The following is a 14352-nucleotide window of genomic DNA, read 5'->3' as shown; positions in this document are numbered from 1 at the left end:
TTTCCCATCATTAAATGCCCTGAGTCTAACACAATGCCTAACCAAGAGCAGGTGACAGTAATTATTTTTACATGAACTCCATACATTCAACTCATCATCAATAATGGTGGCTTATGCTGTTTTAAATCTCTGTGCCTCACAGCCATGGCCCATTTTTTCCAATGTGAGTGTCCAACTAGAACTTGAACATTTTCTCTCTTTCCTTTTCTCTGAACCATAACACCTGTAACTTGGGAGCTGTGGCTCAGTTTGCTATCTGCTTATTACTGTCTATTCTTGCCTTCCTTAGTAAGAGAACTCCAATTTTAACTGAGCTCACTGCCACTATGAATGAAGACTACATATCCTTGCTGTCTTTGCAGCCAGGCGTGGCCATGTGACCAAGTTCTGGTCAATGACATCCAAGGGGAAGTTTTCATATGAAACTGTTGAGACAGCATTCTAAAAAAGGAGAGGGTCATATGCTTTTGCATTTCCATTTCTCCACTGACTTCTAGGCTGAAACTTGGATGAGATGGCTGGCACTTCAGCAGCAATCTTGAACCAGGAGGTGACCCTGAGAATGAAAACCCTGCTCTTTAAAGGCTTTAATTCCATCATCACTGGGGGAGAGGTTCTCTCTCTCTTCTTCTGGATGTGAACATAGAAGGAGGATGCTCCCAGTTGGCACTGGCAGTCATCTTGTGACTATGAAGAGAGACAGTTTAAGTATGACACTGTCTCAAGACCCCATGCAGATGTTCTGCAGGTACCAAAGCTGCAGAAGCAAGAGGTGAACTTTCTGCATGAAATAAGAACAGGAACATAGGGGTCAGTACAGGGGACTAAGAGGAGATGGAGAGGAAAACAGCAAGGGACAGGGGGACCAAGCAACAAGGCGGAAGCCTGTAATCCAAGCCGTAGAAATGGACAAGAGCAGTTTAAGGGGGAAGGGAATTTAAAATTGAATGTTACTTTTGCGGCACAGAAATCCTTTTGTCTTCCCACACACTCAGGAGAGTCCTCTGCATACCTGAATGACTTATGTGCAAGATTCTTTGTCAAAGATGAACGTGAAGGGGTGAGCACTGCATCTAGGCCAACCTGCTGAGGGAAGACCAGAGAGCCCAGGGGTGGGATGGGTAGGGAGGGAAGCAGGGCCTTTGGTTGCATACAACAAACATGGACTCTAACTGGCTTGGACAGAAAAGGAATTTATTGGTGTCCTACTCTTTATCCCCTTGGGCCACCTCTCAGGTCTCCATAAGTAGAAAGCTTCATGCCTCTGGGTCCACAAATGCTTGCTCAGTTCAAGTGCAGGGCAGCTCAGAAATGCCAGAGATTTTACAGCTTCAGGCCACTCTCAACCAGTGAGGGACAGGAGTCAAAGAATATCCAGCCCCTTTGTTCCTCAGAGAGACAATTTGGATGCATGATGCATGATGGTTCTTCAGAGAGTCCCCAGCAGGAATTAGCCCCAGCTGCCCACCAAGTTAACCTTCTCATTAACACACTCTTTAATTGACATTTCTCCCTTCCCTGGTACATCCTGGGATCACCTCCTACAGCAGATGTGTCTTCCAAAGATAGTCACAACATTAGTCTATCCCATCCTGCAGGCTCTCTTTGAACCTTACTACCCCCGCTCCCATCAAGAGATGGTGTCTATGTCCCCTTCCATTGAGCCTGGGAGGGCTTGTGACAGCTCCCACAAATAAAATGTTGCAGAAATGCTGCTGCATGACTTCCAAGACTAGATTGGAAAAGGCCACGAAGCTTCTGCCAGGTTCTCTTGGGACACTTGCTCTTGGAAACCAGCCGCCATGCTGTGAGGAAGCCCAAGCCATATGGAGAGGCCATGTGTGGTTGTTCTGGCTGACAGTCCAAGATGCGGTTCCAGCCGACAGGCAGTATCATCCACTAGACATGTAAGGGAAGACACTTCTAGATGATTCCAGCCCTAGCCATCCAGTCACCTCCCATCTGATGGCCCAGACATCGTAAAGAAGAGACAAACAGTCCCCACTGCACCCTGTCTGAATTCCTGACCCACAGAATCTGTGAGGATAATAACATGATTGTTTTGTGCCACTAAATTTTGGAGTGATTCAATACTAACTAGAACATCTCCCAAATAAACTACATGCACACAAATCCTTATCTGAGGTTCTACTTTTCAGAGAATCCAAACTAAGACACAAAGATATTGGATAGATCCCAGAATTTCACCAGCTTCCAGTTCCAGGCTTACCTGAGCCTCGGTGGGAGATGGCTCACCTGCATCCTAACATGAGGCTTAAATCTGGGTCTCACTGGTTTGGGGATAGGTGGGCCAGTCTAATGGAACTGCTGACTGGACAGGCTGGACAGGTCCTCCCAGTCCCCCATCCCTGAGGGATGGGGTCTCCCCATCAAGCACACAGTCCCGAGAGTGGGGAGGGGAGGATCCCTACAGGAAAACTAGCTGCTGCTATCATGCCTTCCCAGTTCTATTCAGGGATCAGGAGCCATACACCTCAGAGAGGGTAAACCCTTTTGAGCATACGGAGGAGTGCCAACCAAACCAAACCAGTCACTGTAATTCCACTCCCCTTGTCAGAGGCTGGTTGAGGTCTGGACCCTAGCAGGGCAGGGTCAGAGGGGGAGGGTTAGGAAAGGTTTCTTCACTCTTAAAAAGAGGCACAGGCTGGGCACCATGGCTCACACCTATAATCCCAGCACTTTGCAAAGCCAAGGCAAGAGGATCAATTGAGTCCAGGAGTTCGACCAGTCTGGGCAATACAGTAAGACCCTGTCTCTAAAAAAGTCAGAAAATAAGCTGGGTGTGGTGGTGCATGCCTATAGTCCCAGCTACTCAGGAGGCTGAGGCGGGAGGATGACTTGAGCCCAGGAGTTTGAGGTTACAGTGAGCTATGATCAGACCACTGCACTTGGGGGCAACAGAGACCCTGTCTCAAAAAAAAAAAAATGGCACAAAGAGATAGAGATGTCCTAACTGCCACCTTTGAGCATTCTTATGTAGTAATGTGATGTGATTTGATGCTTTGAGCTACCACAGCCATCTCAAGACCACGAGGGGCAAACCTGAGGATAAAGGCCAGAATGCTGGGGATGATGGCACAAAAAGATGAACAGACATGGATCTTTGATGACATTGTTTAACTGCCTCTTTACCAACTTTGCATACACCTACCTCCAAACATCTTATTATATGAGAAAAATCCTCTTAATGTTAAAGCCATTTTGAATTGGGCCATAGGTATCTTAACATATAGAATTTGATACCAGGTGTGGGGCCTCACCGTGCAAACCGCGTTGAGAGAGTCAGGTCAAATCTCCATTTTTCGACTCCAAAAACTGTTATTCTGCCATCCTTACTTCCTATAATGAGGAAGTAGTCCTGGAAGGGACAACTTTCCTCTTGGTGAAATTGTCTAATTCTCAATAGTTCTGGGGCCGGAGTATGTGTGTCAGATCTACTTCCTGAAACAAAGTCAGATTCAGTTGCTCACAGGGATGATACTTTGGAACTGCAGAAGAGAAAGGGAAAGGCCCAAGTCAAATTTACAGTGGCCTAAGGGTTCTAAGGCTTTGTGAGAGGCTAAACCCAAAATGAATGATCTTCAACAGCAAAATGGGATGTTACGCAATTCACAGAGCACTTACATGCATCCTCTCAATCACACAACTTTGAGTGATGGGCAGCACGACCTCATTTTACAGACAGGGTTCGAAAGTGTCAGTAACTGGCTGAAGGCCATGTAGGCCCCCACTTTGGTTTTCTCCGGCTGACAGGGTGAGTATGCATTGCCCATGCATGTGCCAACCAGGGTGAGAGAGAAAATAACCAACCAGACATGAACAGAGTCTGGCTGTCCACCTCCCTGCTTGGAGTTGGGGCTTAAGTGGCCCCAGGCTTTGGACTCTGATGACCTGACTTTCATTTTCAGCCGACCCACCTTGGATAAGTGGTTTGATAACCACACCTACTTCCTAGTGATGCGGCAATGAAACAATGAGACAGTGTGGAACTTTAGGGCTGTGTCCACGCGGTCAGCACGATTCCAGAAGGCTCTTTGTGACAGTCACTGTTGCGGAACCCAGGAAGCCAGCAGCGGGGTAGAGAGCGAACTCTGGAGCCAGACTGACTTTGATCCCTGATTCAGCCATTTACTACTCCACGACCTTGGGGAAATCACTTACACCTCTTTGTGTCTCAGGCTCCTCTTCTGTAAAATGGGAATAATAATCATACCCACCTTGCAGGGTTGTTTTGAGGTTTAAATAGTTACTCTAAGTGCAAAGTGTTAGATCAGAGCCTGACGCAGCAGCAGACTCGTAGTATTGAGAGTATTATTACGTTGTGGGTACTATCACCCCTGTGGCTGTCATCCCCAGGGCTCCGAGGAACACGGCAGCCAAGCGCAGCTTTGCAGACTCATCCTTGCTAGGCAGGTCCGGCCGCCGTCCCCCGCGTCCCCCGCCTCCGCGGGCCTGAGTCACCCAGACCGTGCGTCACCCGCGCCCCTCCCGCGCCCCGACCTGCAAACTCACCCTGAGTCAGCCCGCCCGGGCGCTTCCACTCCCCGGCCGCGGCGCGGCGGAGGGGAGGCAGCGGGGCGCCCCCAGGCGGAGAGCGGGAGCCCCGCGCCGGTCAGGCCACGCCCAGCGAGCACGACGGGTGTCCGGCTGGGGACCGCCCGGCTGGGGCCGGACCACCGCGGGGCTGGGGGAGAAACGCGCGCCGCTCGGGTCCGGACCCCCCGCCCGGCGGCGCGGAATGGCACGGCCCGGCCCGAGTTAAAGCCGGGGGAGGCGGTACGTCCCGCCGCGGCGGCGGCGGCGGTGGCGCGATGGGGCTGCGCGCGGGAGGAGCGCTGGGCAGGGCGGGCGCTGGCCCGGGGGCGCCCGAGGGTCCCGGACCCAGCGGCGGCGCGCACAACAGCAGCATCCACTCGGGCTGCATCGCCGCGGTGCACAACGTGCCGCTGAGCGTGCTCATCCGGCCGCTGCCGTCTGTGCTGGACCCCGCCAAGGTGCAGAGCCTCGTGGACACGATCCGGGTGAGGCCCTAGGGAGGCCGGCCAGCTGGAGGGAGGGATCGGGAGGAGGGCGGTCGCGGTGGACGCCAGACAGACTGGTTCCGGCCTCTGCCGGAGTTCGGCCTTTGCTGTGTGACCTTGAGCAAGTGGCTGGGGCTCTCTGGGCCCCTGTTACATCAGGTCAGCAAGGACTGGATCGGGCGACATAATTTAAGTAATGATCGCTAAATCGCAGCGCTTGCAGTGGCCCAGGAGCTGTTTTAAGCCCCTTAGCGTTCGATGCCTACGCTGCGAGGTAAATACTGTCTCTCTTTTCCGACGAGAAACTGAGGCACCAGAGCATTTTTAGCAACTTGTCCAAGGTCACGCACTCAGAAAGTGGCACAGCCGGAATTCACATCTAGGCAGCCAGGCTGCAGCGCCCAGCTGCATGGTTATCACTCTCTCCAGAGGTAAACTGCAGTCGCTTATGGCTGTGACAGTGGCAATGGGACTGGCCACGTCACGTCTGCTGGGAGGGCCTTGTCTGAACAGGAAGTGGGTGAGGACAGGGGTCAGCCCCATCACTGAGGGAGGGTGTCCAGGAATGCCCGAGTGATCCTGGCAGGAACCTGAGGAGGGGGCTGCTGCAGGAACATGTGTGTCAGGCTAGGCCTATATGGCATTGTGTCCCCTTCCCCTGAAAGGTGAGCACATTAGATCCCTAAGCCCCAGCAACCCCTGGACAGCCCAGGTATCTTTCAGCCCTGGGATTTGCACTCCTGTCCTCACTGTCTGGAGCCACTTCCCCAGATGTCCACAGGGCCTGCTCCCCTGCCAGGTGCAGGGCTCGGCCTCCCTGACCACCTTGCTAATGGGTCCCTGGCCGTGGTAGCTCTCCCCTTAGCCTGAGGCGTTCCTCTGTGTAGCACTTACATCCACGAGAAATCATATGGTTTATTTGTGTTTTATTGTCCATCTGTCCCGCCCCATGTGAACTCCACAAGAGCAGGAACTTTGTCACATCTTGGCCTCAATGCTAGCACAGTGCCCGGCTGTTTGTAGGGGAAGGGACCTAGCGATGCATGCTCTCTCCCACCACTGGGCCTTTGCACAGGCTCTTTCTCCTGTCAGGAAACTCTCCCATCTCTTCCTCATTGTTTCTAACTTCTCCATCTTCCTGTCTCAGTGTCAGCATCTTCCCCGACCACCCCTACTGGGTCGGGGGCTCCTGTGGCCTCACAGCCACCCATGTGCTCACCAGCATAGCTCTGATCCCACTGGATTTTAGTGGCCTGTTTAGACACCTGTCTTCTGTGCTAGAACCATGTGCTCTGTGAGGACAAGAACCGGATCTGCTTTGCTTACTTACCATCTGCATTAGTTTTCATTGGCCACTGTAATAAATTATCACAAACACAGTGGCTTAAAACAGCACCCACTTACTATTTTACAGTTCTATGGTTCAGAGGCCCAAAATGGCTCTTCATGGCTAAAATCAAGGTGTCAGCAGGGCTGTGTTGTTTTCTGGATGCTCTAGGGGAGAATCTGTTTCCTTGCCTTTCCTGGTTTCTAGAAGCCACCCACACTCTTGGCCTCTTCCTCCATCTGCAAAGCCAGCAACGGCAGGTCAACTCCTTCTCACATTGCATCACTCTGACCGCCTCTTCTGCCTCTCTCTTCCACTTTTAAGGACCCCGGTGATTACAGTCAACCCATCTGGATAACCCAGGATAATCTTCCCATCTCAAGATCCTTACCTTAATTCTGTCTGCAAAGTCCCTTCTACCATGTAAGGTGACATATTCACAGGCTCCAAGGATTAAGACATGGACATCTTTGGGAGCCACTATTCTACCCACCCACCGTCGTGCCCCCAGCACCCAGCCCGAGGCCTGCCTGACACAGCTGCCCCTCGCTGGTGCCCCAGCAATGCCTCCCATGCGTGAGCTCGCTCACTCTTCCAAAACAGCCCCATAGGAAGGCTCATGCCCATTTTACAGATGAAGGACAATGTTCAGAGCAGTGAGGCCACTCGTTCAGCGTCCCCTAGCTGCTCTGTAAAGGAGCTGAGATTCAGATTCAGGTTTGTCAGGTTCTAGAGCTCTGGCCCTACTTCTTAGAAATCATTTGTGGAATTTATGGATCAATGACTCCATCCAAGCAGCATGAGAGAGGACCGGGGCCAGGGGTAGGAGGCCTTTAGGCAGCTCACACTTAATGGGGTCTCCCCAGCGTGCTCTACCCCCTACCCCATCCTGCCTCTGGCTTTCCCTACTTAGAGGATGACCCACTCTCCCCCTGGCTGCTTGGGCCCCTAACAGGAAATCGCTGTAGATTCTCCTCTCTCTCTTGCCCTCACATCCACCACTCCACAATACCCCTCGGATCTGCCCCCTAAACGTGTCCCAAACCTGTCTACTTCTCCCTGTCCCCGCCACACCATCATCCAGGCCAGCATCTTCACTGAACACCTGCAGAGACCTCGCCTCTGTCTTGCCTGCTGTGCCCTTGTCACCCCATGAAGCCTGTTTTCAACAGTGACAACTTTCTAGAATGTGCATCAGATCACACCACCCCTGCCGATTTAAAACAATTCAGAGCCTACCCACTGCTCTTAGAAACAGCCCCACATCACCTGGCTCCTGCTGCCCTCTGATCTTTCTGCTTGGCCCTTCAGTCCACTCTGGTCACACTGGCCTCCTTGCTGTGCCTCCAACACAGTGAACTTGTACTGGCCTCAGGCCCTTTGCATCTGCTGTTCCCTCAGGTAATACATAGCGTACATTATTGAGCGCTTTGCATGTGCCAAGCATTGTTTGAAACGCTTTACATATAGTAACTCATTTAATATACATATATGTATATTGTAGCATGAGGTGTGTCTATTATCTTCATTCCCATTTAATATATGGGGCAACTGAGGCACAAAGAAGTTAATTGCCTAAGGTCACATAGCTGCTAAATAGCAGAACTGGAATTTGAACCCAGGCAGTTGGGCCCTTAATGTATTCTGCTTCTCTATCTTCCCAAGTACTCTGCTTCTGTGTCACCTCAGAGTGGCCTTGTGGACCCCAATCCCTGTCATGCCACCTGTCTTATTGTCTTCATAGCATTTATCACTCTAATATTCACTTCTTTGTTCCATCTGCCCCACTAGACTGAAGCCCTATGAAGGCAGGGGCTGTATCTGTCTCATTCTGGTTGTACCTTTTTCTCAGAGTGTGGAACAGGGCCAGATGTACCGTGTGCATGTGGTGTGTTGAGAAATGGTTAACAACCTGGTCTCTGGGGGAGGGCGGGCGGGAATCCCTGATTTGTACCATTTGCCCATTTCCCTGGTGTAAATACTCTCTCCATGGCTGACCTTCAAGCTACCAAGGTGATGTCAACCAGCTCACAGAATTCCTGGCTATTTCACAATGTTTCCAGTGTGAGCACCCGTGAGCCCAACGCAGGCTGACAAAGTCTGCTTTGCCAGCTGTCAAGCATTGTACCACGCCCACTTACTCTGTGCCCCCTCTTTCCAGGAGGACCCAGACAGCGTGCCCCCCATTGATGTCCTCTGGATCAAAGGGGCCCAGGGTGGTGACTACTTCTACTCCTTTGGGGGCTGCCACCGCTACGCGGCCTACCAGCAGCTACAGCGAGAGACCATCCCTGCCAAGCTTGTCCAGTCCACCCTCTCTGACCTAAGGGTGTACCTGGGGGCATCCACGCCAGACTTGCAGTAGCAGCCTCCTTGGCACCTGCTGCCACCTCCAAGAGCCCAGAAGACACACCTGGCCTCCAGCAGGCTGGACATGCAGAAGGGTAATTTTTGCACCTGGGGAAAGGGTCTGACTCTCACCCCCCTTGGCTAGCTGCAAGGCCTGGGACTCATGCTGAACAGTGTGGGGGCCCCAGTTCCCACCTCTGTGAAAATAGGGTCATGGCCTCACCTTTGATGGATTATTGAGAGGATGAAATGAGAAAGGATTTGCAGAGCCACGTGCTGCTGGCTCCAAATTCCCAAGAACAAGGATCCTTCTGCGTTTTTGTTTCTCTGTACCCTATTGTATGGACTATCTGCAGCTGCAAGAAAAGGAAAATCTCAGTTGCAGTGGCTTAAACAGGTTGGTTTTTTCAACCTGGCATGAATTCTGGAGACAGGTGGCTAATGGTGTTGGTTCAACAACTGAGCAAAGGTAGGGTTCACATCTCTAATTCTTTTGTCTTGCCCTCATTGCTTGTTACTTCATGATCATGAGGTGGCTGCTGTATCTCCAGGAATCATGTCTGTGTTCAAAGAAGAAAGGACTAGTGAAAGAGGTAGGGCCAAGCTAGCTGGACCTGTCAACTTCTATCAGAAAGTAAAACCTCTGTCAGAGGACTGTTTCCTGCTGTCTTCCCCTGCACACTTTCACTGAGGTCTCCTTGGCCTGAGCCAGCTGCCATTGCCACCCCTAGTTGTAAAGAGAGCTAAGACAAACAGAACTGTCACAGTTGAGTAGACAAGTCATGTTCTATCTACTGAGACTGGCACACTGCCTCCTAAAATAAAACCGGGATCCCATCACCAAAAGAGAAATGAGGAGTTGTGTATCAGGTAGCCTTTGTGGTGTAAAAAACCATCCCAAAATATAGGCATTAAAAACAAATCATTTATTTGCCCATGATTCTGTGGGCTGGCAATTTGGGCTGGGCTCATCTGGGCAGTTCTGCTGGTCTTGCCCTGGGGTCCTTCATTGGGCTACAGTCAGCTGCCACCCCAGCTGGGCCTGGATGGTCCAGGATAGCCTTACTCATTTGTCCGGCAGGTGACAGGCTGCAAACTGGGGTCACTTGGTTCTCTTCCGTGTGGCTTCTCTAGCAGTCCAGCTCAGGCTCATTCACGTTATGGCTGCAGGGTTACAAAAGACTGAGAGTCGAAGCTGCAAGATTTCTGGAGTTGTGGGCCTGGCACTGGGACAGTGTCACTTCTTTGGTCACAAGCAAATCACAAGGCTCTGCCCAGAGTCAAGGGATGGAAATAGACTGTACCTCTTTACACCTGCTGATGGGAGGAGCCATGAAGAACTTGTGGCCATTTCTCATCTGTCACAAATAATTTTGGTTGGGCAAATAACAGTATTTTCCCCTCTGTCTCGTAGGGCCTCACTCTGCCCAGTCTGAAGCCACTGAGACATTGTCCTGGCACTCAGGGTCTAGGGGAAGAGGCGATAGGGCAGGAATTGGGTCTCTGCAAGGGCTGGACCCACCCTAGTGGAGGTATCTCATTTTCTGCCTTGGCGGAATGGGGGTAAGCTGGGGGAATATTCCAGAGAGGATTCTGAAAACCAGGAGTCCTGGGAAAAAGGGAGAGGTAGAGGGAGGGTACAGAGTGCGGCGGGCCTTGTTCTCGCTGCCCTCCAAGGGAACTTGGTCACTTGGCATTTTCAAGCCTCAGTTTCCCCAGCTCGATAACAAGGACAGCAGCTTTCCCACTGATTCTCTGTCCCAGGGAAAGATGACTGAGGTGACCAATAGTAGAACTGAAAAGGGACATAGTCCCAAATGTGATGTGGTATCCTGGATTGGATCGTGGAACAAAAACAACATTAGTGGGGAAACCGGAAATCTGAATAAAGTCTGGATTTCAGTTAAACATAATATACCAATGTCATTCTCTTTGTTTTGACAGTTGTACCACGGTTATGTAAGATGCGACGTTGGGGTAGGCTGGGTGAAGCATATACAGGACCTCTATACTATCTCTGCAACTTTCCTGTAAATCTAAAATCATTCCAAAATAAAAGTTTAAATAAAAAAGCAGGGGTGCAGTTGCTTTAGACCGATGGTTTGGGTTCTCAAGCTTGGTTGCTAAATCCCAGATTTCTGGCATCACCCCCGGAGTTTCTGATTCGGTAGATCTGGAGCAAGGCCTGAGATTTTGCTTTTCTAGCAAGTTCCCAGGTGATGGCAATGCAGCTGTTCAGGGACCAGAAGCCGAGAACTACTTATTTAGACTGCATCAGTTTCAGATGAGGTGACCGCCCCCACTCCCACCCCCAGTGGAGAGGAAGGCCCCTTAGGCTGGGCCCCAGGAGATCTGTGTTCTGGGACCAGCTTGTGTACTCATTGTGTGACATTGGGCAAGTCTTGCCCTCCCCTGGGGACTTTTTCCAAGCTGTCAACTGGACTGTGTACCCCTAAGGTTTGTATCAAGGCTCAGGGAAGCTGAGGACACACTTTGTGAGCTGTGCTTTTGTGAGACGCCACTGTCTGCTGTGACTAAACACCTGCTGGGCCCACTGGCCTGGAGGAAGCTGGTGGTCGCCCCCTCCTGAAACTTTTCCTGCTTGCAGAGAAGAGCCAACCAGGCAGCGCCAGGCACTGGGAAGGAGCTGCAGAACAGACGCGGAGTTGGAGGGACTAGTCATCTAAGGAAGAGGAGCTGGGTTTTGAAGGGTGTGTCACCTGCGCGTCGCGCGGGATGGGGTCAGAGCGCTGCGTTTCCCTCTTCCGCCAGCAGGTGGTGCTACTCTCCTGCCCCCGGGGCAGGGCTAGGTCTCGGGCCTGCTGCGGTAGGAGGGGGCAGGAGGGAAGGGCCTGGCTGAGAAAGGCCCGTCAGCTAACCCGGGCAGCTGGGGATTCAGGCACAAGGAGACCTGGCTGGGAGTCTGGGGTTTCAGGTTCTGCTTATCTGCTCTTGCTGTGTGACCTTGCACACATCACAGCCTCACGGGGCCCATCTCCCTGTCTACATGGGGGCACTGGGACAGAGAATCTCAGGCTCAGCAAAGAAGGCACGTCCTCCAAGAAGCTTCCAGGCCCCTCCTAGCAGAGCCATGTGCCTCTTCTGGGCTCCCATGATCCAGTGTGTCCCCTACCCCCAGGAACTTGGATCTGGTGAAAGGCAGCACACAGGGACCCATTAGGCCCCTCAATGCCCTGGAACCAACTCCCTTCACCATAGTAGATTTTTATAATTTTTTTTCATTTCACAAGTTATTTGTGAATATATTTACCTTTTAAACATTAAGATATTAAAATGTTAAATAATTAAATATTAAAGTGTTAGAGGCAAGCTGAACCCCACCGTGAGTGCAGCCCTGGTTGTCCCTTTGCCCTCTTGGGACAATTACCTTCGTGCATCTGGCATATATCCTTCCAGAACTTTATCTAACTTGGTAGTAGTATGTGTGTGTTTAAGTAAAGATTGTTTTTTTGTTTGTTTGTTTGTTTTGACATTATTTTGCATATTGCTTTCCTCCCTTGGCAATGTGCCCTAGCCACCTACCGCATTAGTGTTCTGGTCTCTGTTCAAATGTCACTTCTTCCAAGGGGCCTTCCCCAACCATACTGCCTAAGACAGCCCCCTCCTCCATCCTTCTATCCCCTTATCCAGTTTTATTTTCTTCATGGCATTTATCACACTGTCTGAAAGTATCCTCTGTGTCTGTTCACATGTGTCCTGCCCACTGGAATGTAGATTCTTGAGGCAGGACTTCATCTGTCTTGTTTATCACTAGGTCCAGTGCTAAGAACAGTGCCTGATACTTACTAGGTGTTCAATAGGTATCTGTTGAATGAATAAATTCCATGTAGGTCTGGAGCACTGCTTTTCATTGCTGCGTGGTATTCCAGGGCATGAACGTAGCCATTTATTAGTCACATTCCTGTTGATGGACATTTGGGGTCTGCAGTTATTTGCTGCTGTGAACGCCCACCACCATCACTCTGCGGGCCCTCCACTGCACATCTAGGAGTGGAACTGCCTGCCTCAGACATATGCCCATTTCCCACTTATAAGATACCGGCCAATTCCAAGTGCCACACCCTCCAGCAGAGTTTGGGGGCCCATTTCCCTTCCCTGCACTCCAACCAGCGCTTCTGAATCTTTTTTAGGCTCATGAACATGGTTGTGAACCAAAGAAAGCCATGAGCCCTTTCCCCAGTAACACACACATATTTTGGGCAATTTCTGGGGCTCTGTGTACTTGATGGCCTCCTCCCCCAGGGGACACTGTATCAAAAATTTTGAAGCCCAGTTGTCATGGATAGGAACACTGAGGCACGTGCAGATGGGGCATGTGAATGAATGAATGGGCTCCAGTTTTGTTGGGGGTAGAGGAAAGTGTTCAGACCCTGACCTACCCCCAGTCAGAAAAAACACCTATGTGGGTCGCTCCAGCCCTGCCCTATCCTGGACCAGAGGGCACCAGGGACAGGCTCAGTGGGTTCCGGGACTTGGGTCTGGGCAGCTCCACCTGTCAGCCCGGGAAAAGGCAGGCCAGGCTCAAAGCAGGGAACCAGGAGAGGCCCCGACTCCCCTTGGCTGCGACATCCATTCCCACCTCCCATGCACACACCTACTGTAGGTTACAAACCACATTTGCTTCCAGTTTCCTCCCGAGCCCCTGGCTTTAGCACTTCCACAGAGCGGAAATAGGGGCTGCTCATTCCAAGAATGCCGCCACCATCATCATTATCATCATCATCATCATCATCATGGTTTCCATACTTTGATTCTCAGGACAGAAATGATCTTTCCGGTTGGACAGACGGGTAAACTGAGGCCCGAAGCGGAACAGCGACCTGCCGAGTCGCCTATAATCGGCCCCCTCCATGCACCCCCGCCCTGCCTCGCGGCCCCTTCCCCGGGCCTGACCCCCGGCTCTGCCTGACAGATGACCTCAGCTGCCGCCAATCCATTGGTTCCAGCTCCCGGGGGGAGCGCAGAACAAAGCGCGCTTTGTGGCGGGGCCGTCCCCTCGCCCGGCTCGTCCGCCGCCGGGACCCCCTCCGGAACTGCGGGCGACGCCCCCCTGACGCCCCCCTCCGACAGCCGTGTAATGTCTTCCAGGCCCCGCGGCTCCTGCCAGAGCCCCAGGGCCGCACTGGCCTCCTCCGAGGGGCTCCCTGGGCGGCCCCCCAGGCGACAGGATTGGGGGGCGCCCCCAGCGGGGGGCTCTGCTGGCTGCCCACCTGTCCCTGCCGACTAGGGAGAGGGCCGGGGGCGATCAGCGCCAGCACTTGGGGCGTGGGTGCTGGGCAGGGGCTGCCACCTGGTAACCTTAGGCTCTAACCCTCAGAGATGCCGTTTGCAGAGTGAAATACTATCAATGGGGGTGGTGGTATTACTGTTGTTGCTTTTGTTATTAATATCATTATTATGTTGTGGTTGTGAGAGGGGAGTCGCTTTACAGTCATACACACCTGGGTTTGAGTTCGTTTGAGCCACTTACTAGCTGTGAGACCTTGGTAAGTTAGTTGACCTCTCAGAACAACAATAGTAGCCAACATTTGTTGAGCACCTACTATATGCCAGACACCACTTAGTGTTTAAAGGCTTTATTTAACTCATTGAATCTTCCAGGTAACCTTAGAA

At 51.9% G+C, this 14352-nt stretch overlaps 1 protein-coding gene across 1 annotated transcript; it reads left to right on the top strand.

Annotated features, from left to right (window-relative positions):
- The first annotated feature begins 4653 nt into the window (after positions 1-4653).
- Positions 4654-10631, top strand: SRXN1 (sulfiredoxin 1). The gene is made up of 2 exons (XM_045529540.1): positions 4654-5042; positions 8531-10631. The coding sequence occupies exons 1-2, from the start codon at positions 4833-4835 to the stop codon at positions 8732-8734; spliced, it is 414 nt and encodes a 137-aa protein (XP_045385496.1). The 5' UTR covers positions 4654-4832; the 3' UTR covers positions 8735-10631.
- The last annotated feature ends 3721 nt before the right edge of the window (positions 10632-14352 follow it).

This window comes from Lemur catta, chromosome 17 (assembly GCF_020740605.2).
Source record: "Lemur catta isolate mLemCat1 chromosome 17, mLemCat1.pri, whole genome shotgun sequence".
Taxonomy (NCBI): Eukaryota; Metazoa; Chordata; class Mammalia; order Primates; family Lemuridae; genus Lemur; species Lemur catta.
This window is presented reverse-complemented; position numbering and strand designations above follow the sequence as displayed.